At 36.6% G+C, this 25,649-nt stretch overlaps 1 protein-coding gene across 3 annotated transcripts in view; it reads right to left on the bottom strand.

The window, feature by feature from the left end:
- TRIM24 (tripartite motif containing 24) overlaps positions 1-25,649 on the bottom strand; it is a 118,358-nt gene that overhangs the window by 44,888 nt on the left and 47,821 nt on the right. For all 3 annotated transcript variants that reach the window (XM_065939104.1, XM_065939105.1, XM_065939103.1), the window contains exons 2-7: positions 19,532-19,650; positions 15,109-15,256; positions 9,653-9,785; positions 6,145-6,261; positions 3,143-3,257; positions 184-330 (exon numbers count right to left, since the gene is read on the bottom strand). In XM_065939104.1, the coding sequence (XP_065795176.1) occupies positions 184-330; positions 3,143-3,257; positions 6,145-6,261; positions 9,653-9,785; positions 15,109-15,256; positions 19,532-19,650 (779 nt within the window). The remainder of the gene's footprint in view (positions 1-183; positions 331-3,142; positions 3,258-6,144; positions 6,262-9,652; positions 9,786-15,108; positions 15,257-19,531; positions 19,651-25,649) is intronic.

Here is a 25,649-nt window from a genome sequence, read left to right as displayed (position 1 = left end):
TAAATTGAAGATACACCTAAATCATGGGAGCTTAAAGATTTTTTAAAATCAAAATATTTTCATTGATAAAGATTAGAAAAAGCTAAAAAGCATTTAAGTATAGATTAATAAACATTTATAAATTTTGAGCATTCTAGTAACTCCACTGTATCTCTCTATATTAAACCACACAGTTGATCTTACCAGTCGCTTGCTATAAAGTAATGCTGTGCTGCTGCCACTGGAAACTGCCCATTTAGAAAAATGCATGACATGTTCCAACTGTTTAGAAAGTCCAGCCACTTCCTGCTGCTGTTGCATAAGTTTCATTCTATGATCTTTTGCAAGACTCTGAAAAAAAGTTTCAAAATTAGTTCTGCATGTAACACATTTTAATGATTACCAAATTAAGATAACCATCACCTCTAAGAACCAAGTGACAATAACTTATCCCTAGGTACAAAAGATCACTTTCACTGAAGTAAAAATCATGTCTCCAGTGTCACAGTCGCCCCGATGCTACCTCATCTCTGCTGCCCAAGGCCTTGTGTTGGGTTTTACATATTCTGGGATTTAGGTTTCTGTTCATCCATCTTCCAGTATCCAAAAAGGCACACAACCATGGATTAGCTATCTTTGTGACCCTATGGACTACGGCCCACCAGGCTCCCTGCCATGGGATTCTCCAGGCAGGAATACTGGAGTGGCCTACCACACCCTCCTCCAGGTGATGGTCTTGACTCAGGGATCAAACCCACGTCTCTTATGTCTCCTGCATTGACAGGTGGGTTCTTTACCACTAGTGCCACCTGGGAAGTCCTTTAACAAAAGCAAGTGTCCATTAAATTCAACACTAACAAATAAAATAGGTGTACCACCCAGCAATCGAGTAAAGCTACCAGATCACATGATTTACTCAAACACATGATTTCCCCTTTCAGGCACTCTTATCCTGATTGCAGCTACTTTGTGCCAAGTCACACCACATGGTAGACAATATTTATGCTTTCTATGTAGTAAGGAAAAAAAGGGGGAAGCATATAACTTTTGTCTATTGAAAACTGCCATGAACCAACTGATACAGTGACTAATGGAACGAATGCACTCTCAGAAAAGCCACAGAAAAGCACACTACAGAATTTTCTCCAAGGGAAGTACACAAACAAGAACATAGGTCAGTCCAGAGGAGAAGAAAGCCCCACTAAATGTGGGCTATTTTAAAGGTCTCTACCCCCACGGTCTCCTTTACCTGGCAAGGAAAGGAGGAGAAAACAGGACTTTTCACTGGCTCTAAGAAATGTTACGTAAAATTGCTATACTCCAATATGGAATTATATTCTCAACAGAAAAAGTGAACCTACACCCTGGCTTCAAATTTGGAAAATACATACATGCTAAACTGAATTAGAGGCTTCCCTGGTGGCTCAGATGGCAAAGCGTTTGCCTGCAATGTGGAGGACCTGGGTTTGATCCCTGGGCCGGGAAGATCCCCTGGGGAAGGAAATGGCAACCCACTCCAGTCCACTGATGGAGGGCCTGGTGGGCTACACAGTCCATGGAGTTGCAAAGAGTCAGACATCACTGAGCGACTTCAAACTGAATTAAGTCACTGCAGTGACTACTGATGGCTTTGTTGTGTCTAATCTCAAGTTCAGAGATGATTTGCTAGGCTCTCTCTGACCACACAAAACCTAACTGTTTCTTAAAGACATTCTAGAAAGAATAGAAATTCTGTTGACTTTTAGAGATGTTGCAAATTGAGAATCAGAAGCCCAAATTTCTTGGTCTTCTATAATAATAACTATTTGGCTGACTTTTTTCAAGTTATTAGAAACACTGATTACCTTTATTTGCCTTAAAGGAGGATCCTATGAACCAGGAGAAAGGGTATGAAGACTGACAAGAATACTTAAAAGTCACTGTAAAAATTGTAAGTCAATATATAAAGTTGATTTAAAATAATACTGATGACCAAGTTTACTTTTAGAGATTTGAAGATGTGGTCATCTTGTGTTCTTTCCTGGATTTTTAAAAATCAAGCGACCCTGATTTACAGTGAAATTTGGAAACAGCTACGGCAACGTGTGCACTATTCACTCTGAGAAAGCAAATCAATGTGACATCTGATTTTAAGTAGAGCTCTGACATCTTTTAAAATAGTTTAAATGCTTCTAGCTAAACAAACCAACAACCTCCCAATGCACTCTAGAACCTTGAAAAGATAGTTACTATAAATGAGGTCTGATTCCTCCTAGCCAGAAAAATTTTTCACTATGTATTTGTTTCCAAAAGGAAAGAGAATCATTTTGGTCTCTGCTTCCTGTATGTTTGATAAACCATGGGAATGATCATGCTTTTCCAAGAGGAAGAGATCTTGCTGACAAAAACCTTACAATTTTGTCGACTATAGATAAAGAGGTTGAACTAACTTATTTCTATGAGCTTTCTTCCCCTTAAATCTTCAAACATTAGGATTCTTTTATTCTCTTCTTAATTTGCTTCTCTTCTCTTAAAATCCTTTTGTACCAATATATTAAAAGAATACCAAAATATCATGCATTAGTATTGCATTAAGATACCATGTAGAAGTTGTAGCTTCATATTATTTGAGTCAAATGTTAACTATGGATCTTGACCTTTTATGTGTGTAAAAAAGCGGATTAAGACAGTAATATTTTTCTTACCTGCAGTGAGAAAAAACTATCCTAAGTGCCTTGAGCATCGCTCCCTGAGTATTGCTTTCACAATTAAGACTGTTGAGGGGAGGAGGCACATCCTTTTATCTAATTTCTCCTAAGGTTAAACGTATATATTTGAGATTTAAATATAGCTTAGGGTAACTTACTGAAAAACTTTGCTACACTGCCTTGGGGACCCAAAGCTGTCAGCTCAATGAATCTCTAAAACAGTTCATCTTGTTTTAACATTTACCAAGCTCCTCCTTCAAGCAGGGCATTATGCTTTGTGCTATGAAGTACACAATAAGGAGTAAGACATTCCTAGTGTATTTTAAAGTCATAAATGGTCAGCTACAAGGTAGAGCCTAAAATATTACTGAATCATAAATAAAAACAATTGTATGAAAAAGGCTGTGATTCCAAGTTCACAAATACATAAAACACTTAACATAATCACTACTTTTGTCCCATTAACAGTAACTTACCTCAAGCTGATGCAGTAAAGCTTTACCTTTTTTATTTATTTCTACCATCAATGTAAATATGGCAACTTTAATATCCTGTTCCACCTGCTTCTGATTTTGATTTACTTCAATTATCCTGAAAGTTAAACAAAAGGGGAAAATCTAAAATCTAAGGCATATTTGTTTTACAATACGCAATATTGATTTTCTAATGTCTAAATTAGACCAGAAAGTTTTCAGCTCTTAAAAGCTTGGCTATTCCTAAGGGTCCTTCAGTTTAAATTGACTTTCTTAAAGATGAGAGAGCAAAAATATAATTGTTCCAAAAGACAGTCACTTCAGTTCAATCTTAAAAATGTATAAAACTGTAAAACAATGAACATTTTAAGGAAATAATATTCAGAAAAATTATGATGACATGTGGAAAATTTCTCAGCCTGTAAGGACAGACAAAAAAAAAAAAAAAAGACTTATAAACAAGATAAGGAAAACCATGACTCTGAATTCTACTGTATTCACTGCAACTAAGAAGTAGAAAAGCTTAAATGTGTCACAATTATCTTAGTCATCTGAACTGCTGCCCATTCATTCTATCTGAATAAAAACCAAAAGACCATAATAATAGTGAGCTACTTTTAATAACACATTTGTCTTGAAATAAGCAGCCAAATAACATTATGTTTTTACATACCACCATACATTTTTTCCTTTGATCAGAGAAAATGTTTTCATGGAGATCAAGATGGATGAGAAAAAAAATACACAGCATCAAACCAGAATACCTTATAGAAGCAGATAAAAATGAGGCATCCACCATCAAACATTATGAGGTAAATAAAAGGCTTCATTTCTTCTGTCTGCTTCTCCCATAGTTATCTTCCAAAACTTAAGATCAAAGGGGCAGGGATTTTATTCTCTGTTGGAAATTCTTTTTTAAAAAATTATAGTTGATTTACAATGTTGTATCAGTTTCAGGTATATGGTAAAGGGATTCAGTTACACATACACATATATATATTATTATTATTCAGATTATTTTCCCTTATACATTACTACAAAATATTGAGTATAAGTTCTCTGGGCTATTTATTCCCTGCCATGTTGGAAATTCTTCAAGATAATTATTGAACATCAACACTGGCTATCGGATCAAGGAAGTAAACAATCTCAAAAAGCAAACAAAAAGCTCATGATGGTAGAACAGAATGAAAAAAGGGACAAGTAATACCATGTTTGCATATGAATAAAAATGAATTAATAGCGAAGCCAGTCCAGTAAATTTAACCTTTTTATAATCAAGTAGGCTATAAAGATATTAATAATTAGCAACTAATTCAAAGATTTTAAATTCTTACCATTCAAAAAATAAAATCCCTCCATATCATAATGTATTATTTTTAAAAACTAGCATAAACAACTTTAAAAAAAAGTAAACCAAATTTGGAAAACTCACACTGTCTGATTTTAAGATTTACTATAAAAAGTTCTAGTCATGAAGCAAGCGTGGTATTAGCAAGAAAGAAAATGGAATGAAGTGGAAAGTCCAAAATAATATTATACATATATGGTCAAATGATTTTCTACAAAGGTGCCAACGCAGTTTAACAGCAACAGGATATAGTCTTTTCAACAACTAGAACAAGTGTTGGAATAAATGGATATCTTTTTTTTTTTTTAAGTAAACTTTGGCTCAGAACTCATACCATATACACAATGAAAGAAAAAAGTCAAAAGGGTGAATTTCATCAAGGGTGGATAGTTTATATATATATATATAAAATTAGTTATTTTGGAATTGCTACTCTTTGCCATTAGATGGGAAAAACTATCCTTATCATTCCATAAATATTCATTATATACTTCCCATTATTCAAATACAAAAATTTTAAACCCAGATATGTCAATTTTGCCAAATACAGTACTTGGTTGGAATATGGCAAAGAAAATAGTATTTGGTCAGCTACAGTTTTTATATGAAAGAGAAAGGTAAAATGAAATGAGAGCCGCTAACAAAAGAATAATAAAAACTAAAAGATACACCACAGAACTTTTATTACCACAATGTATAATAATAAATAGATATAATAACAACACCACCAGGTTATCAAGAAAAGGTTAAATTATACTTAAAATCTCCTTTAAGAAAACCAGGTAAACCAAGGAATTCCTTGGAAAATAGTACCAAATGTCCCATCCTAGCCATGCTGCAAAATGATCAGAGTAACAGACTGTGACAACTGATCTTAAGGAAGATGAACTGTAAGAGGCTGATCTATTTTTTCCCTGTGAACAGCACTGAAAACTCCTGCAAGGCCTCCCTTATTCAGGCTCTCTCTTGATCTTTTTAAGCAGTGACATGTTACTTCTGTGTGCACAACAACAAAGGAAAGGAGTCATGGAGGTTATAAAAATGTCAGTGTGGGTCCCAAGTGGGTAAAAAGGGGTACCGGACAAATTCCCTCTTCTCCACAGAGGTCAGTGGTTTTCTCCCTCAATCACTGAACTGTAAGACATGGACAGCTGATGATTTGATCCCTTGGAGGACAAAAGTATAACAGGTAATATGTAGAAACTCTTTTAAGTATTGTACCTGTTAAAGAGTAAAAGGTATGTGAAACAGTTTTACAAGCCCTGTCTCCTGATTTCTATGATAAGTTCTTCTTCCTTAAAATAGCAAGTATTTATCTAATTGTTAAAATACTTTACAGTTTTTATATGCTGGCATTTCTTGGGAAATTGGAAAACAGCAAATAATTAAAAATTATTATTAATATTTACCTGATAAATGAGCTGTTAATAATAACAAAGTTTTTAAATTTCATGGCCGAGAAGAATACTCTCAAACTTTCCAGAAATTCAAAGTTTCTGGACAAGTCTTATCAGCTCCGTATTATTAGACCCATCTGACAACTCATTTGGATGTACTTCACCATGAGTTGAGCAAACTGTCTGTTCTTAAAATTAATATACTTAATACATTGTATATAAAGATGATTTAAATAATACCACAAATATAAATTTACCTGTTTTGGATCTGATTTCCTGTGAATTTTATATATTTTGTTTTTTCCATCAGTTTGGTGATTAGTGTATCTATGATCACTTTCTGATTCTGAAAAGCTTCTTCTATAAATTGGTATCTGAAAAAATAATAAGCAAATTATTTCACACAAATATGTCTGCCTAAAATGAGGAAAAGCCCCAAAGCAAACAAATAATAGAAGACTAAGATAATGGGTACGCTTAGTTGCTCAGTCGTGTCCGACTCTTTGCGACCCCATGGACTGCAGCCTGCCAGGCTCCTCTGTCCATGGGATTCTCCAGGTAAGAATAATGGAGTGGGTTTCCATTTCCTTCTCCAGAGGATCTTCCTGACCCAGGGATTGAACCTGGGTCTCCCACATTGCAGGGCCATCTGAGCCACCAGGGAAGCCCACTTGTATGATAATGTAAAGGATGTAAACAATAATTTAAAAAAAACACCAAATATATCCATAGAAGGCAGCTTTTCCCTTCATTATCCCTTAAGAACAAGGGAGTCTTTATAGATATTACTCAATTAAAGGACTCTTCTGATCCAACTTTTCACTATGACTATTTCATTAATTTCTGCATTATATCTATCATATCCTTTTTGCTACTGACTTTGGGTTTAATTTACTGTCTTTTTTAACTTGAGATAAATGTTTATCTTTTATCCTTAACATAGAATATATGCATTTAATGATAATTTCCTCTAATCATGGCTTTAGCAGTATACCTCAAGGATATTTTCATTATCATTCAGATAAAAATATTTTCTATTATCTATTGGAACTTCCTTGATGCTTTATTTAAATTGATTTCTAACTGCTTGGGCTGCCCTGGTAATTCAGCTGGTAAAGAATCCTCCTGTAACACAGGAGACCCTGGTTTGATTCCTGGGTCAGGAAGTTCCCTTGGAGAAGGAAAAGGCTACCCACTCCAGTATTCTGGCCTAGAGAATTCCAGATTCTCTGCTTCCTTATTCAGCCTGGAATGTTTTAATTTGGAAACTTTTATGCATCCATTTTATTATAACTACAAATATATTTAGAGATCTACCAACCTATCAGAGTATTATTAAATACCACTTGCTCTTTGTTCCTTTTTTCTTCTTTGGTCTGAGTTTAGACTAATTATTAATTTTTCCACTTCCTCTGTTATCATCATAATCATATTGATTTTTACTACTCTCTTAGTAACTACTTTCTGCATTAGAAAATGCATATTTTGACTTATCATCTAAGATTAATTTATATTTACTACCGTCTTCCTAAACAATGCTAAGGACATGAACTCCATATCCTCCTAACACGTCTGCTGTGTGATATATAACATACACCTGACACACACTAAGACATTATTGTTAAGTCAACACTTATTCTGATTTACTCATACTTATTTTAACTACTACTCTTTCCATCACGCATCACCTACTGTTTTTCTTCTGCCTAAAGTGCTTTTGTGAGTATTTACCAGGGATATATTCTCTGTTTATTTTGTCTGAATATGTTTCTCATTAACTCATCTCTGAAGAATATGTTCACTGGGTATAGAATTTTAGTTTTATAGTTATTTTCTTTTTCAACTTCAAAAATATTACTTTAAATTATCCCACTGAGGAGTTATGAGGCTTCTAGAATATGAGCTAGATATCTTCACATTACAAAGTGCTAAGCCATTATACTCTGCCCTCAAATGCTGCTTCCTTCCCATTCTCTCTCTCCTTCTTGGAGCCAAATTACACATTGTGTTACATCTTTTTGATCCATTTTACATCTTTCTGTTTATCATGCTAATTTTGATGGTTTCTTAATTTTCTTCCAGTTCATGAATTCTCATTTACTAGCATGTCAAATCAGCTCTTATACTGAGTTAATCAGTTATTGTAATGTTAATTTCTAGACATTGCTCACATTGCCTTGTACCACATTGCCTAACATATTTGGTTATTTCTAATTGTGTGCTGAACCCATTTTGCCAAACTCATTATTAAATAGATTTGAGGTCTAGGGTGATGTCTTCTTCCAGGGAGGATTCACATTTTATTCTACCAGGTATCTTGAGGCACAAGCAGTATGATTTCAGTTTAATCCAACTTTAGGTACTGGTTAGATTTGATTCTGCATTTTAGTTCTGGTGTGGAACTATTTACTAACTAGTTGATCTTTATCATAATAGTGTCGACTTTCAGGATCCTAATGCAAGGCAAGGAGAAGCCTTTAACCCTTGTGACCCCGGAACTCCAATCCCTGTCTTTTAGCTGTGAGAACTTGTTAAAAGCACCCTTCAACCTCTAGGCAAATGCTTCAAAGGGGAAAAAAGCCTGTACCATTCTCTGTCCCCACTGCAACCCAATCCTGATCTAGTAATTATTGTTGATGTTCAATTGCTAAGTTTGGACTGACTTTTTGTGACCCCATGGACAATAGCCTCCAGGCTTCTCCTGTCCATGGAACTTCCAGGTGAGAGTACTGGAGTGAGTTAATAGTTCTTTATTACCAACTCTAAAATATCCATGGTTTCTATATTTTGTCCATGTTTTCTAGTTACCTTCACTGGTATAGTGAAAGTGAAAGTCACTTACTCATGTCTGACCCTTTGCGACCCCATGGATGATACAGTTCATGGAATTCTCCAGGTCAGATACTGCAGTGGGTAGCCTTTCCCTTCTCCAGGGGATCTTCCCGACCCAGGGATCGAACCCAGGTCTTCCACACTGCAGGTGGATTCCTTACCTGCTGAGCCACCAGGGAAGCCCCTGAGTTACACTGGTATAAGATCACTGGTATGGCTGGTCCAAATTACCTAGTCTGCAGCTACTGGAAGCCTAGACTTTTTAAAGCCAATTGTATTTATATCAGCGTATCATAATCTTACTGCTTAATTCAGTTGTTGCTAACTCAAATGCCAATGGAGGACAGATGTAAAAGTTAGCTGTAGTAGGAACTATGATGAATTAGAGAAGTATGACTATTTTAAAGAGGACTAAAGTTAATTCCAGTCAAATGCTGACATGAAAATATATGGCGCTTAGGGCTACAACAGATTCAATTTTCTTTAAAAACAAAACAAAAAACCAAAACAAAAGACCTACAAATTTTTTAAATGTAAAATCTCATCTACAATGCTGGCAACTAATTCTATATATTTTTAAAGTGTGCAGGCCACTGGTTTCCAACTGGGGTGATTTTCCTCCCCAGGGCATTTGGCAATGTCTGGAGACATTTTTAACTGTCATAATTGGGAGAATGCTACTGGAATCTAGTAAATAGAGGTAAAACACCATACAATTAAACACCATACAATGCACCAGATAGAATCACAACGACAAAGAATCACTTGACTCCAAAGTCGATAACATCAAAGTTGAAAAACCCTTTAATAGGTCAACATACTGCTAGCCAAAGGAAACATTTACAGACTGCCATTTTGCTGTGATGCCACCAGTCATCTAGTCCTCCTAAAGCTATATTATAAATCTATGCATATAATCAAAGATGCAGGTACCTATGTTCTTTATGTTCTAGTAACTGGCAATCCCGACACGTCAGTTTGTCACATGTTTCACAGTAAAGCTTCAGCTGCTCCTTCTTATGAAAAGGACAAAATACTGGTCGTTGACTGGTGACACCAACTGCCTCTGTAGAGACATGTGGGAGGGAGCAAAAAGAAGAAAATTAACATAATTAAACAGTAAATAATTATTAGAGTGTTCATTTAAATTCAAATCCACTGAGATGTAAAGGAGGTGCAGCTTTATCACATCACAAAACCATTACCACTAGGTTTTACAGATAGTACAATATCAAGTAGTTTTTTCATTTCTGGAGGAAAAGATAAATGAACTTTTCACTTTAGAATGTTAACATTAAAATTAATTCATGAGAAAAAGAAAGTGTGTAGCTTAAAAGATGTCTTATGAAAAGTTATGACCAACCTAGACAGTATATTAAAAAGCAGAGACACTACTTTGCCAACAAAGGTCTGTCTAGTCAAAGCTATGGTTTTTCCAGTAGTCAAGTAAGGATGTGAGAGTTGGACTATAAAGAAAGCTGAGTGCCGAAGAATTGATGCTTTTGAACAGTGGTGTTGGAGAGGACTCTTGAGAGACTCTTGGACTGCAAGGAGATCCAACCAGACCATTCTAAAGAAAATCAGTCCTGAATATTCATTGGAAGGACTGATGCTGAAGCTGAAACTCCAATACTTTGGCCGTCTGATGTGAATAACTGACTCATCATTTGAAAAAGACCTTGATGCTGGGAAAGATTGAAGGCAGGAGGAGAAGGGGACAACAGAGGATGAGATGGATGGATGGCATCAAAGACTCAATGGACATAAGTTTGAATAAACTCTGGGAGTTGGTGATGGACAGGGAGGCCTGGCGTGCTGCAGTCCATGGGGTCGCAGAGTTAGACATGACTGAGCGACTGAACTGAACTGATGAAATAAAAGAAAAAAATCTTAAGAAAATAGCCCAGATAAGTGAGTGAAACCAACTGGAATTCTCCTTATTCCAAATGTAGCTTTTGTTTTTAATGTGTGATGCAGAAATATCTAATAAAAATGTACAAAAGAGGTGATGGAAAAATTATTTCCCCACTTTTGCAAAACTAACAGAGGACACCCACTGACACAGAGATAATCATAAAATGTACATTATTACATTGTAGTCATCCACATAAAACTTCTTAATTAGTTATCTAGGGTGGAGATAAGACCAGGTAATGCTTATGTTACAACATTAAATGGAAACGCAGAATACAAATAAATACAATGACTGATTAAACAATACTAAGGTAAGCTGACAAAGGACAGAAATGGTATGGACCTAACAGAAGCAGAAGATATTAAGAAGAGGTGGCAAGGATACACACAAGAACTGTACAAAAAAGATCTTCACGACCCAGACAATCACGATGGTGTGATCACTCACCTAGAGCCAGACATCCTGGAATGTGAAGTCAGGTGGGCCCTAGAAAGCATCACTATGAACAAAGCTAGTGGATGTGATGGAATCCCAGTTGAGCTATTTCAAATCTTGAAAGATGATGCTGTGAAAGTGCTGCACTCAATATGCCAGCAAATTTGGAAAACTCAGCAGTGGCCACAGGACTGGAAAAGATCAGTTTTCATCCCAATCCCAAAGAAAGGCAATCCCAAAGAATGCTCAACTACCGCACAATTGCACTCATCTCACATGTTAGTAAAGTAATGCTCAAAATTCTCCAAGCCAGGCTTCAGCAATACATGAACCGTGAACTTCCAGATGTTCAAGCTGGTTTTACAAAAGGCAGAGGAACCAGAGACCAAATTGCCAACATCTGCTGGATCATCGAAAAAGCAAGAGAGTTCCAGAAAAACATCTATTTCTGCTTTATTGACTATGCCAAAGCCTTCGACTGTGTGGATCACAATAAACTGTGGAAAACTCTGAAAGAGATGGGAATACCAGACCACCTGACCCACCTCTTGAGAAACCTGTATGCAGGTCAGGAAGCAACAGTTAGGACTGGACATGGAACAACAGACTGGTTCCAAATAGGAAAAGGAGTCCATCAAGGCTGTATATTGTCACCCTGCTTATTTAACTTATATGCAGAGTACATCATGAGAAACACTGGGCTGGAAGAAGCAGAAGCTGGAATCAAGATTGCCGGGAGAAATATCAATAACCTCAGATATGCAGATGACACTACCCTGATGGCAGAAAGTGAAGATGAACTAAAAAACCTCTTGATGAAAGTGAAAGAGGAGAGTGAAAAAGTTGGCTTAAAACTCAACATTCAGAAAACTAAGATCATGGCATCTGGTCCCATCACTTCATGGCAAATAGATGGGGAAACAGTGGAAGCAGTGTCAGACTTTATTTTTTTGGGCTCCAAAATAACTGTAGATGGTGATTGCAGCCATGAAATTAACAGATGCTTGCTCCTTTGAAGGAAAGTTATGACCAACCTAGACAGCATATTAAAAAACAGAGACATTACTTTGCCAACAAAGGTCTGTCTAGTCAAGGCTTTGGTTTTTCCAGTGGTCATGTATGGATGTGAGAGTTAGACTGTGAAGAAAGCTGAGTGCTGAAAAATTGATGCTTTTGAACTATGGTGTTGGAGAAAACTCTTGAGAGTCCCTTGGACTGCAAGGAGATCCAACCAGTCCATCCTAAAGGAGATCAGTCCTGGATATTCATTGGAAGGACTGATGCTGAAGCTAAAACTCCAATACTTTGGCCACCTCATGAGAAGAGTTGACTCATTGGAAAAGACCCTGATGCTGGGAGGGATTGGGGGCAGGAGGAGAAGGGGATGACAGAGGATGAGATGGCTGGATGGTATCACCGACTCGAAGGGCATGAATTTGAGTAAACTCTGGGAGTTGATGATGGACAAGGAGGCCTGGCGTGCTGGGATTCATGGGGTCACAAAGAGTCAGACACGACTGAGTGACTGAACTGAACTGAAGGTAAGCTGAGGGGAATTAAAAATAAAATTAATGAACTAAAAATATGTGGAGAGCAACTAGATAAATTTAGGGATAAACACAAAAAGGCAAACTACCGTCTAGTTTATCAAAAAGAAGGGAAAACATAAAATTCTGGAATAAAAGGAAAATAAATAACCAGACAGAGAAAGTTAGCAAAGTATTAAAAGAATTTTAAAAGCACAACATAAGACCAAATGGAATGAATTCCAGCAAAGTAAAGATGGCTCAATACTGTCATAGCTTCCCTGTTCCCATCTCCTTGAGGTTCAAGTCATCTGGGCAACACAGTAGGTGATGGGTAGTCAGATATCCTTGCTTGGCTTGGGACATCCTGGTTTGTGCCTGCTCTTCAGAAATAATTATATTATTATAATTATTATAGCACCTGATTTAGATAATTAACATGTCACCCATTTATAGACTTCTTTTATTTATGAGGAATTTAGATTCTGATCCACAGTCATCCTTGTAGCCCTAAGTCTCATCATTATCAGCCTGGATGATGAGAAGTCTGTAGAGAGCACCACATAAAGACAATCCTCTCAGACTTTTTCATCTCTAGAGACCTATACTTCATTTTAGCTACTTATAACATTTCACATACATCATGGTCTCACCCTAGATTTTCTATTGTCTGTTACTATTCCATTTCTGTAATCATAAATTCAAATATCCCACTCTAATAACTTCTACTTTCTAACTTTCCAATTCTTCAACTACTCTCATTATACCTCACTGATATCTCCAGTCCCTAACCACGTCTATCCCAACAACTTCACTTTCTTTCTACAGTTAAAACCCCAAATTCTTCATGTCAACACATGCCATTATCCACATCATTTACCCCTTGGAAATCCAACTAAACTCCAACCATAAATAGTTCAATTTTTCTCTATAAACATCACACTCCAGAGGACTGACAGAGGAAGTTTTAAGTGCTATATCAAATGCAACCTTGATGTGACCAAGTAATCTTATTTCCAAAGCTAGAGCTCTCTTTCAACTGAAGCTATTTCAAGTATCCTCCATGTCCCTTACCTTATAAGTCCTTAATTCTTCTAATCTCTTTTTCAATAGACATTGGACTTCACAGAAAAACAAGTCTTTCTAGTACTAATTATTAAATTTACCTGAGACTATACCTGGCCTTTTCTACTTTTTCTTCATTGGTGTTCTTGGAAATTATATCCCTTTTCCTGTGTCTCAGAACTCCTAGCCCCATCTTTTACTACACTTCTTGCATCTTACTCTCAGATACAATCAGTGTTCTCCCTCTGGAAATTTGTGCCATGTGCTTTGGTTATCTCCACCCTTCTCATTTATGTGATGAACTTCTATTCACCTTTGAAGTCCCAGATGTGGCTTTCAATGTAAATCCCCAAGTCTGCACTTGGTACTCCTTTCATGTGCATCTACAGAACTTATGAGGCTAAACTATGATTGCTAATCTGTTCATAGTCTTCATCATACTGATACCTCCTGGAGGGTGGGAAGTATCTGTCTTACTCATTCCTTCATCTCTTTAATCTAGCAAAGTTCCTGTAATATAGAGTAGACATTCAAACCCTTGTTGACTTAGTGAATAAAAAGCAGTGAATTAATTTTTAAACAAAAATATGTTAGTGAGCCATAAAGATGAACGAAGAGCTGATAAATATTACAACATGGATAAAACCTGAAAACACTGAGGTAAGTGAAATAAGCCAGACATTGAAGGACAAACACCATATGATTTCACTTGTATGAGATATCTAGAGTAAGCAAATTCATAGAGATAAATCATAGAGTAGAGGTTAAAAGGGGCTGGAGAGGAGAAGGGAATGGGTAATTATTATTTATTGGGAACAATTTATTTGGGGGGTCCTAAGGAAGTTTTGGAAATAGTGGTGATGGTTGCATAACACTTTGGATACAATTAATGCCACCAATTTGTACACTTAAAAATGGTTAGAATGTCAATTTTTAAGTTACATACATATTTTACTATAATAAAAATGTATTAGTTAAGTTTACATCATAAGCAACACAACAAAAATGCAGAAACCATCATTACATACAGAGCAAAGCTTCTTTAGTTACCTACATAATAAATATCACGAAACAGGTTTAATACAAGAATATCAATGAGAAAAAGAGTTGTAAAACTTCCTTTTAACTCACTCACACCTTACCATCTTAAAAAGAAAGAGATAGAGAAATTTTAAAAGCAACTTTTTTTTAGTTGTACATTCATACCAAATCAAGGCATTTATAGGAGGCGGGTTGTGAGTATAAATAATGCAGAAGAATTCTAAATCTACTCAACATTTACTTACCAACATTTACAAGTATTCAAATTCAACTACAATAGACTCTCTTGTATTAAAAGAAAGAGTATATTTAATGTTTACAACTGTATCAAAACAAGTTAGTATGGGAAGGAAAGAATGACCTGGGAAGGACAGAGAAAAAATGAGATTTAAAAACTAATTTATTACCTGGAGATACTTCCTCTTTCTGTCTCACAGTGTGGTCTTTTGTGAATTTCACCCTTTGATGAGCTCTGATGCATGTCTTGCAGAGCCATTCAACACACTCCACACAAAATCCATTAGCTTCTGCATTGTCCTCACAGCTTGTACATACCTAATAAAAGAAACATGTCCCATCGATTTTTGAGAATAAAGAAAAGGTGGTCACACAACTAACCACACATAAATGAACCCATACTTACCAGATGAGTAGTCTTAGGCAGGTTACTTAGAATGCTCATCTTAAAATAATGGCAATAACATGAATTTTACTAAGTGGTTATGAAGAATAACATGGGGGAAGTCAAACATTACTGGAATAATCACACTAATATGAAACTACAGATTGAAAAGTGTCATAAAGGAAAGGTATAAGAAGCTATAAAAACATATGATGGGTGAAAGTCATTTGTGAGTAGTTTTGAAGGGTTGGGGAAAGTGAGGAGAGATCACCCAGGCAAGGCTTTCTCTAAAGAGATCTTATTTGCACCAAGATAAGAAAGTTGAGTCATCAATTACTGGTGAAAGTCTTCTAGGCAGAGAGAAAAGCATGTACCAAAGCCTCCAGCAAGAACATGGCAGGTTCAAAGAACTGATAGAAAGCCAGTACACTAAAGTGGAGAGATCAAGAGGAAGATTGGCAAGAGAAGGAGCTGATGGCAAGGCAGGCAGAGGCCAGACAATCACATGACACTTTTGGTCTTTGTCTGAAGAAGTCTCCTAAAAGCTTTTAAGTAAGTAAGTGATGTGACCAGAAAGTGCATTTTTAAAATCACAGAAAGTGCACGACTGTCCCTGCAATGTAGAGACCAGATCAGAAAAAGGGCAAGTGTTTCTGCACAGAAGGAAGTAGGAGCCCTTTGCAGTGCTAGAAGTGGAGATGAATGAAGGAGATTTGGGAAATAAAGCTGATTGGTTTGGAGGATGCCCTGGATATGCGAGATGAAGAGACAACAAGGGATAGTACCTTTTCCCCAGCTTGTATAACTGTGTAGATGTTGGCCCTATTTTCTAAGAACAGATGCTAAAGTAACACAACACATAAACAGTCCTCATAACACCATTTATGATTGGGAAAAAATGTTTTCCCCTCAGTCAGTGATTTACATTAGTCAAATTTCAAATACCTGGATAATACTTCTACAACCCAAACTCTCTCCTTCTCAGTTCTTGCCTTCCACCTTTCTAACATCATTTGATGCCACTCGTATATCCTAGAAATCATTTTGATTCCTTGACACTTCCAGATCCTCTTATCCTCTGGATTGCCTCTCTGGATCCCACCACTACTCTTTCTCCTCTGGATTCTGTAAATTTTTGTTAGGTTTAAGGATTGGTCTCATCCACTCCCTCAGCTTCAACTATCACCTCTATAAGGATGTCACCCGAAACTTAATCTCTACATTCTGGAGCAAAAAGGAGTAAGGGATTTCTATACATACGTTTAGGGAAGGATGTCCACTATAAAAAGTAAAACTAAAAAAGCTAAGTGTTAAAGCATACCATACTACTGCTTATCTAAGAAAGATGCAGATGAGCTGGAATGACTTATTTGCTTAAATCTTTAAAATAACATAAAATTACTTAGATTATAAAGCAATATTAAAAGTGCAAGGATAAATCATAAAAGAAATCAAATGGTTAGCTGTAAGATAAGAGAAAAAACAGGGTAGGTGAAGATGGAGATAGAAGCTTGAGTTCCCTGAAAACATTCTGTCATAGATTTTTCTTTGGAACCAGTATATGAATATTTTATATGTAGTTTCAAAAATTTCAAATTAAAAAAAAAAAACTAAGTTCAGTTCAGTTTAATCACTTAGTCGTGTCTGACTCTGTGTCCCCATGGACTGCAGCATGCCTTCACCAACTCCTGGAGCTTATTCAAACTCATGTCCATCAAGTTGGTGATGCCATCCAACCATCTCAGCCACAGTCCGCTCTTGGTCTCATTTTTCCTGACTGTATAGAGCTTCTCCATCTTTGGTTGCAAAGAATATAATCAATCTGATTTCAGTATTGACCATCTGGTGATGTCCATGTGTAGAGTTGTCTCTTGTGTTGTCGGAAGAGGGTGTTTGCTATGACCAGTGCATTCTCTTGGCAAAACTGTTAGCCTTTGCCCTGCTTCATTCTGTACTCCAAGGACAAATCTGCCTGTTAATCCAGGTATCTTTTGACTTCCTTCTTTTGCATTCCAGTCCCCTATAATGAAAAGGACATCTTTTTTGGGTGTTAGTTCTAGAAGGTCATGTAGGTTTTTATAGAACTGTTGATCTTCAGCTGCTTCAGCATTAGTGGTTGGGGTATGGACTTGGATTACTGTGATATCGAATGGTTTGCCTTGGAAGTGAACATAGATCATCTGTTGTTTTGAGATTGCATCCAAGTACTGCATTTCGGACTTTTTGTTGACTATGAGAGCTACTCCATTTCTTCTAATGAATTCTTGCCCACAGTAGTAGATATAATGGTCATCTGGGTTAAATTTACCCACCCCAGTCCATTTTAGTTCATTGATTCCTAAAATGTCGATGTTCATTCTTGCTATCTCCTGTTTGACCACTTCCAATTTACCTTGTTTCATGGACCTAACATTCCAGGTTCCTATGCAATATTGCTCTTTACAGCATCGGACTTTACTTCTATCACCAGTCACATCCACAACTGGGTGTTGTTTTTGCTTTGGCTCTGTCTCTTCATTCTTCCTGGAGTTAATTCTCTACTGTTGTCTAGCAGTATATTGGGTACCTACCAACCTGAGGAGTTCATCTTTCACTGTCCTATCTTTTTGCCTTTTCATCCTGTTCATGAAGTTCTCAAGGCAAGAATACTGAAGTGGTTTGCCATTCCCTTCTCCAGTGGAGCATGTTTTGTTAGAACGCTCCACCACGACCTGTCCATCTTGTGTGGCCCTACATGGCATGGATCATAGCCCTAAAAAAAAAAACAAAAAACTAAAGCCCTAAATAAAACCATAAACAAAAGCAAAATGAAACAAATGAACCTACCTATGAAGTGGGTGACTTAACCGTATAGGGAAGAATTACTTATTTTAAGTAACCCTAAAACATGATGATTTGGTTGAATATCCCCAGTACATACATTTAGTAATTGTTACTTTGTTTTCTGTTTTGACAGAGACAATTCTATAATTTCTACTTTCAGAACTAACTCTATTTGTCTTCACTCTTACTCTGCAAGCATCATTTATGCTTAACGAGCTGGTTCCACATTAGATTCTAGCAATAGGTGGTACTGGAGGAAGATTGCAATGCCAGAGGAAAAGATCATCTTAGTTGGCTTCCTATTTGCTCAACTTTTCATCTACAATTCTAGATTTGACTTAAAACTGTCAATATATCCCTGATATATATTTCCTTTTTCCTTCCTCTTTTAAAAATAAAAAGCATTTGCTGAATCATTCTCTTGAAAATCATAGAAAAATGGCCAACAAAGTGCTCAAGAGCATCTATATTATGTTCTCCAAATACCATTTCAGACTAAAAGGAACCAAGGCTCTCAGAAGAACCAACTCCTGCTGGTTGAAGGTACAGAACAGAAAATGAACAAGATCTTGTCAAAACAGAAAGCAAGAGAGATAGCAATGACTACTGGGATTGTGTCGGAAGGACTCAGGAATCCTCACTGCCAAGATGGCACAAATTGAGCACCAAAAAGAATAACTACGACACATTTCATGTTAAAACTCCATGAGTTAGTTCATAACAATAAGCACACATACCACTTGTTAGTTACCTCTGAAGAATGCTAAGAAAATAAATCACTACTCTAAAAATTAGCAACTCAAGGGAAAGAATTGAGCATTTATCTATCTTTCCTGTAAACCTAAGAATAAATGAAGAATGCTTTTCTCTTCCTATTCCAGTTGAGAAAAAAAGGAGAATGACAGAATGAAAATGTCATCCTTTTTCAAAGTCTGAGTGAAATATGGAATCCTGGCAGTGATCATTGATGGCCGTTAACATCAGAAAAAAGACAACCAAGCATCACAATCTTTCTGCTTGAAAGACACACAGACATACGGATGGAAGTATTCTTACATCCTCTCACCCGGTGGGACTCAAATATAAACCAGCTTCTACATTTTTATCACCAATTTACACAAAATACAGCAGAGAGGGAAGCATGTCAAATGACTTAAGAGGTGCACAAAATTCAGAATAAGGCTAATTTTACTGGACTAACAACCCAGTTTACCCAGCAAATACATTAAAAGGGAGGAGGAAGAAAGCCAAGCAGGGAGAAGGGATAATTTGAAATTAATTAACGATATGCTTGAGACAAACCAATCAAATGCATGATAAGTTCTCCAGTATTCTAGGCTGCCGCATTAAGAGGAAGCAAGAGACTCAAGACTTAATACACTTACCTGATTAGACTTTTCTACGGTACTGCTGGGAACCTCAGTAGTGTCCTTCACAAAAAAGTTATCTATGATGTGTCTCTCTGCACACTCTTGGCTGCAAACAGGACATCGAATGACTCCAACTGGGAAAGACAAAATTGTATTTTTAACTTTTTAAAAAAATTGACACATAATTGACATAACACAGTAAGTTTAGGCTGCACAACGAAAGGAACTGATGTCTGTATATATTGCAAAAGGATCACCACAAAAAAAATTGAACAAAAAGTTCAATTGAAATCTGTCATTGTACACAATTACAAGTTTGTTTTGTTTTTTGTTTGGTGGTGAGAACTTAAGATCCATTCCCCTAGCTCCTTTCATATATGTGATACAGTTTTATTAACTATCGTCCCCATACTGTACATTATATCCCTATGACCTACTCATTTTATAACTGAAAATTTATAACTTTTGACCCTTTTCACCCATTTTGCCCACCCCCAACCCCCTACCTCATGCAACCACCAACCCTATTTATATCCATAAGCTCACATTCTAAGTTTTAAAACAAACACATCCTAATCTAACACATCTCATCCAAACTGTGAATGAATTCTTTTACAGGTTCACTCTCTTCAAATTCATACCTGTTGTTACTTAACATAAAGCAATTCACTTTTATGTACATATATGCATTTTATACTTGTGTGCACTGTGTGTGTATACATATAGTGTGTGTGTTTATGTGTATGTCCCACACTAGTATATTAAATGATGAAAAAATGCTCATAACTTTAAATGAGATGCTCTTCCAAATAAATATCCTCTCGGGCTATTCTTTTTTAATGTTTAGCAACTTCTCTGAGAGAGATGTGCAGAATCATATGGACCCTCCTAAAGGAACTTCTGGTTCTCTCTAGACCTACAAGATCAGGATTGCTAAAAGTGGAACACAGACATACTTATTTTGTTTAAAATATCCATGGGAATTCAGAAAACACCAAATTTGCTTCCTTTAAGTGCAAACAGTGTTCCTTTGGGGGAGGGGAGATCTTTCACAGTGCTCGTCCCCGTGTCCCCTTTCCTTTTGTGGGAGTTGTGAAACAATAAATGAATGAATTAAAATCTAAAATTTTAAAATATTAATTAAAAAACAAACTATTTCACAATAACAAAAATATATTAAGTACTTAGGGGTAAAGTTTTGAAAATGTGTAAGGCCACTGTGTAGAAAAATGTTAAGCTTATTTAGAATCATTAACAAAAAATACCTAAGTAATGAAAACACGATGTTCTTTTTTTTTTTTTTCATTTATTTTTATTAGTTGGAGGCTAATTACTTTACAATATTGCAGTGGGTTTTGTCATACATTGACATGAATCAGCCATGGATTTACATGTATTCCCCATCCCGATCCCCCCTCCCACCTCCCTCTATCCGATCCCTCTGAGTCTTCCCAGTGCACCAGGCCCGAGCACTTGTCTCATGCATCCAACCTGGGCTGGTGATCTTTTTCACTATAGATAATATACATGTTTTGATGCTGTTCTCTTGAAACATCCCACCCTCGCCTTCTCCCACAGAGTCCCAAAGTCTGTTCTGTACATCTGTGTCTCTTTTTCTGTTTTGCAAATAGGGTTATCATTACCATCTTTCTAAATTCCATATATACGTGTTAGTATACTGTATTGGTCTTTATCTTTCTGGCTTACTTCACCCTGTATAATAGGCTCCAGTTTCATCCATCTCATTAGAACTGATTCAAATGAATTCTTTTTAATGGCTGAGTAATATTCCATGGTGTATATGTACCACAGCTTCCTTATCCATTCGTCTGCTGATGGGCATCTAGGTTGCTTCCATGTCCTGGCTATTGTAAACAGTGCTGCGATGAACACTGGGGTGCATGTGTCTCTTTCAGATCTGGTTTCCTCGGTGTGTATGCCCAGAAGTGGGATTGCTGGGTCATATGGCAGTTCTATTTCCAGTTTTTTAAGAAATCTCCACACTGTTCTCCATAGTGGCTGTACTAGTTTGCATTCCCACCGACAGTGTAAGAGGGTTCCCTTTTCTCCACACCCTCTCCAGCATTTATTGCTTGTAGACTTTTGGATAGCAGCCATCCTGACTGGCGTGTAATGGTACCTCATTGAGGTTTTGATTTGCATTTCTCTGATGATGAGTGCTGTTGAGCATCTTTTCATGTGTTTGTTAGCCATCTGTATGTCTTCTTTGGAGAAATGTCTGTTTAGTTCTTTGGCCCATTTTTTGATTGGGTCATTTATTTTTCTGGAATTGAGCTTCAGGAGTTGCTTGTATATTTTTGAGATTAATCCTTTGTCTGTTGCTTCATTTGCTATTATTTTCTCCCAATCTGAGGGCTGTCTTTTCACCTTGCTTATAGTTTCCTTTGTTGTGCAAAAGCTTTTACGTTTCATTAGGTCCCATTTGTTTATTTTTGCTTTTATTTCCAGTATTCTGGGAGGTGGGTCATAGAGGATCCTGCTGTGATTTATGTCGGAGAGAGTTTTGCCTATGTTCTCCTCTAGGAGTTTTATAGTTTCTGGTCTTACATTCAGATCTTTAATCCATTTTAAGTTTATTTTTGTGTATGGTGTTAGAAAGTGTTCTAGTTTCATTCTTTTACAAGTGGTTGACCAGTTTTCCCAGCACCACTTGTTAAAGAGGTTGTCTTTTTTCCATTGTATATCCTTGCCACCTTTGTCGAAGATAAGGTGTCCATAGGTTCGTGGATTTATCTCTGGGCTTTCTATTCTGCTCCATTGATCTGTATTTCTGTCTTTGTGCCAGTACCATACTGTCTTGATGACTGTAGCTTTGTAGTAGAGTCTGAAGTCAGGCATGTTGATTCCTCCAGTTCCATTCTTCTTTCTCAAGATTACTTTGGCTATTCGAGGTTTTTTGTATTTCCATACAAATTGTGAAATTATTTGTTCTAGTTCTGTGAAAAATACCATTGGTAGCTTAATAGGGGTTGCATTGAATCTATAGATTGCTTTGGGTAGTATAGCCATTTTGACAATATTGATTCTTCCAATCCATGAACACGGTATGTTTCTCCATCTGTTTGTGTCCTCTTTGATTTCTTTCATCAGTGTTTTATAGTTTTCTATGTATAGGTCTTTTGTTTCTTTAGGTAGATATACTCCTAAGTATTTTATTCTTTTTGTTGCAATGGTGAATGGTATTGTTTCCTTAATTTCTCTGTTTTCTCATTGGTAGTGTATAGGAATGCAAGGGATTTCTGTGTGTTAATTTTATATCCTGCAACTTCACTATATTTGTTGATTAGCTCTAGTAATTTTCTGGTAGAGTCTTTAGGGTTTTCTATGTAGAGGATCATGTCATCTGCAAACAGTGAGAGTTTCACTTCTTCTTTTCCTATCTGGATTCCTTTTACTTCTTTTTCTGCTCTGATTGCTGTGGCCAAAACTTCCAAAACTATGTTGAATAGTAGTGGTGAGAGTGGGCACCCTTGTCTTGTTTCTGATTTTAGGGGAAATGCTTTCAATTTTTCACCATTGAGGGTAATGCTTGCTGTGGGTTTGTCATATATAGCTTTTATTATGTTGAGGTATGTTCCTTCTATTCCTGCTTTCTGGAGGGTTTTAATCATAAATGGGTGTTGAATTTTGTCAAAGTCTTTCTCTGCATCTATTGAGATAATCATATGGTTTTTATCTTTCAATTTGTTAATGTGGTGTATTACATTGATTAATTTGCAGATATTAAAGAATCCTTGCATTTCTGGGATAAAGCCCACTTGGTCAAGGTGTATGATTTGTTTAATATGTTGTTGGATTCTGTTTGCTAAAATTTTGTTAAGGATTTTTACATCTATGTTCATCAGTGATATTGGCCTGTAGTTTTCTTTTTTTGTGGCATCTTTGTCTGGTTTTGGCATTAGGATGATGGTAGCCTCATAGAATGAGTTTGGAAGTTTACCTTCTGCAATTTTCTGGAAGAATTTGAGTAAGATAGGTGTTAGCTCTTCTCTAAATTTTTGGTAGAATTCAGCTGTGAAGCCATCTGGTCCTGGGCTTTTGTTTGCTGGAAGATTTCTGATTACAGTTTCGATTTCCTTGCTTGTGATGGCTCTGTTAAGATCTTCTGTTTCTTCCTGGTTCAGTTTTGGAAAGTTATACTTTTCTAACAATTTGTCCATTTCTTCCAAGTTGTCCATTTTATTGGCATAGAGCTGCTGGTAGTAGTCTCTTATGATCCTTTGTATTTCAGTGTTGTCTGCTGTGATCCCTCCATTTTCATTTCTAATTTTCATTTCTGTAATAAACCCTACTTAAATGATGTATTATTGTTTTTATGTATTTCTGCATTTGATTTTCTGATATTTCATTAATGAGATTTTGGTCTGTACTTTTCTTTCCTTGATTTTAGTATCAAGGTAATATTGGGCTTATAAGATGAGATGGGCAGTGCCCCTCCTCTATTTTTTAAAAGAATTGTTTAGAGTTAGAATTATGTTTAAATGTTTAGAATCCAGTGGTCTCTTCTAGGTCTAAACTTTGTTTATGGGAAAAATTTAAATTATGAATTCAATTTTTTAAATTGATGTAGAGCTATTCAGGTTTTCTGATTCTTCTTGAGAAGATTCTGATAATTATGTTTTTTAAAGAATCAACCTATTTAATCGGGTTGATAATGTCATGGTCTGGGTGTGGGTTGGAAAAGAACTTCCAGATATGAGACAGAATGAGAGGGAAATAAAGTTTATTAGAGTGGGAGATGCTGTTAGAACAACAGACTAGCTCAAGAGAGAACCAGGCTCCGTAGTCCACTTTTATACCCAGCGTACAAGGAGTGGGATGGGGTCTTGTAGGTCATTTGCTGATTGGATACTGGGCAGGGTGAGGAGTAGGGCAATTACCTTCTCCCTGTGAGGCAGGAGGGGAGACAGGTTACACTGCTCAGGAGGACCTGAAATCCATTTAATAGTTACAACATGGAGGGAAGGACAATAAGGGCCTGCTTCTTCCTTCCTGCTTTCCAAGACCCTCCTTATCTGCTCTTTCATCCTTGGGTCACCACAGATAATATTCCCATACTTTTTAAAGCTCCATGGACTCTGTAGAAATGGCCTGTTTTACTTTGCATTTTGGTCATTTTTCTTGGTTAGTTATTAATTTTATCCCACCCCCAAATCTGTCTTTGGTTTCATTGATTTTTTTTCCCCTCTTTATTCCCATTTTCCTGTTCATTGTATTCTGCTCCTTATTATTTCCTTCCTTCTACTTTTTTGGGGGATTAATTTGCTCTTCTTTTTCTAGCTTCTGGAAGAGAATTCTTAGATCATTGGTTTTTAGACCTTTTTTCATTAACACGTGGGTTGGTGGGAAGTAAGTTGTTCAGTTTACAATTATTTGGGAGTTTGACTGTTAGTGATTTCTAAGTTTATTTCATTGTATTCATGTGATAGCTTACAGTGAATGATGTTGGATTCATGATCTCTGAAGAAGGTTTAGCTTCAGGATCAGGGACCAGGCTTGATCACTCAGAGCTTTTATGTAGCAGAAGTTTTATTACAGTGAAAAAGTCCAGAGAAAGCGTCTGACATAGACATCAGAAGGGGGAGGGAGAGTGCCCTGTCACTTATCTTAGCAGGGGAGCTATATACTTTTTTAATTGGTTATTAACAATAAATCAAAAGACTGTCTCAAGGTTGTAAAGGTCTTACCAGACCCACTCCCACTTTACATTTTAAGATAACTGGATTAGAACTAACAATAGAAAGATCTTACCAGACCCACTCTCATAACATACACTTTAAGATGATGGTGGTCCAGTGGCTAAAACTCCACAATCCCAATGCAGGGGGCCCAGGTTCATTCCCTGGTCGGGGAACTAGATCCCACATGCCACAACTAAGACCCATAGCAGTTTCCACCTGCCCCACCCCCACCCCCACGAAAAAAAATGTGTGTGTATACATATATGCACACACACACATATATATATTTTTTAAGATGACAGAATTAATTAGTTAAGGTTCTTAAGAAGGATACATTGTTGTCATATAATCATTGGTACAGAGTTTAAGGAAAAACATACCCTTGAGCTTGATGAGCTGTTTTGTTGTGCAATCAATAGCTCTGGTCTTAA

This window comes from Muntiacus reevesi, chromosome 6 (assembly GCF_963930625.1).
Source record: "Muntiacus reevesi chromosome 6, mMunRee1.1, whole genome shotgun sequence".
In the NCBI taxonomy this organism is placed as follows: domain Eukaryota; kingdom Metazoa; phylum Chordata; class Mammalia; order Artiodactyla; family Cervidae; genus Muntiacus; species Muntiacus reevesi.
This window is presented reverse-complemented; position numbering and strand designations above follow the sequence as displayed.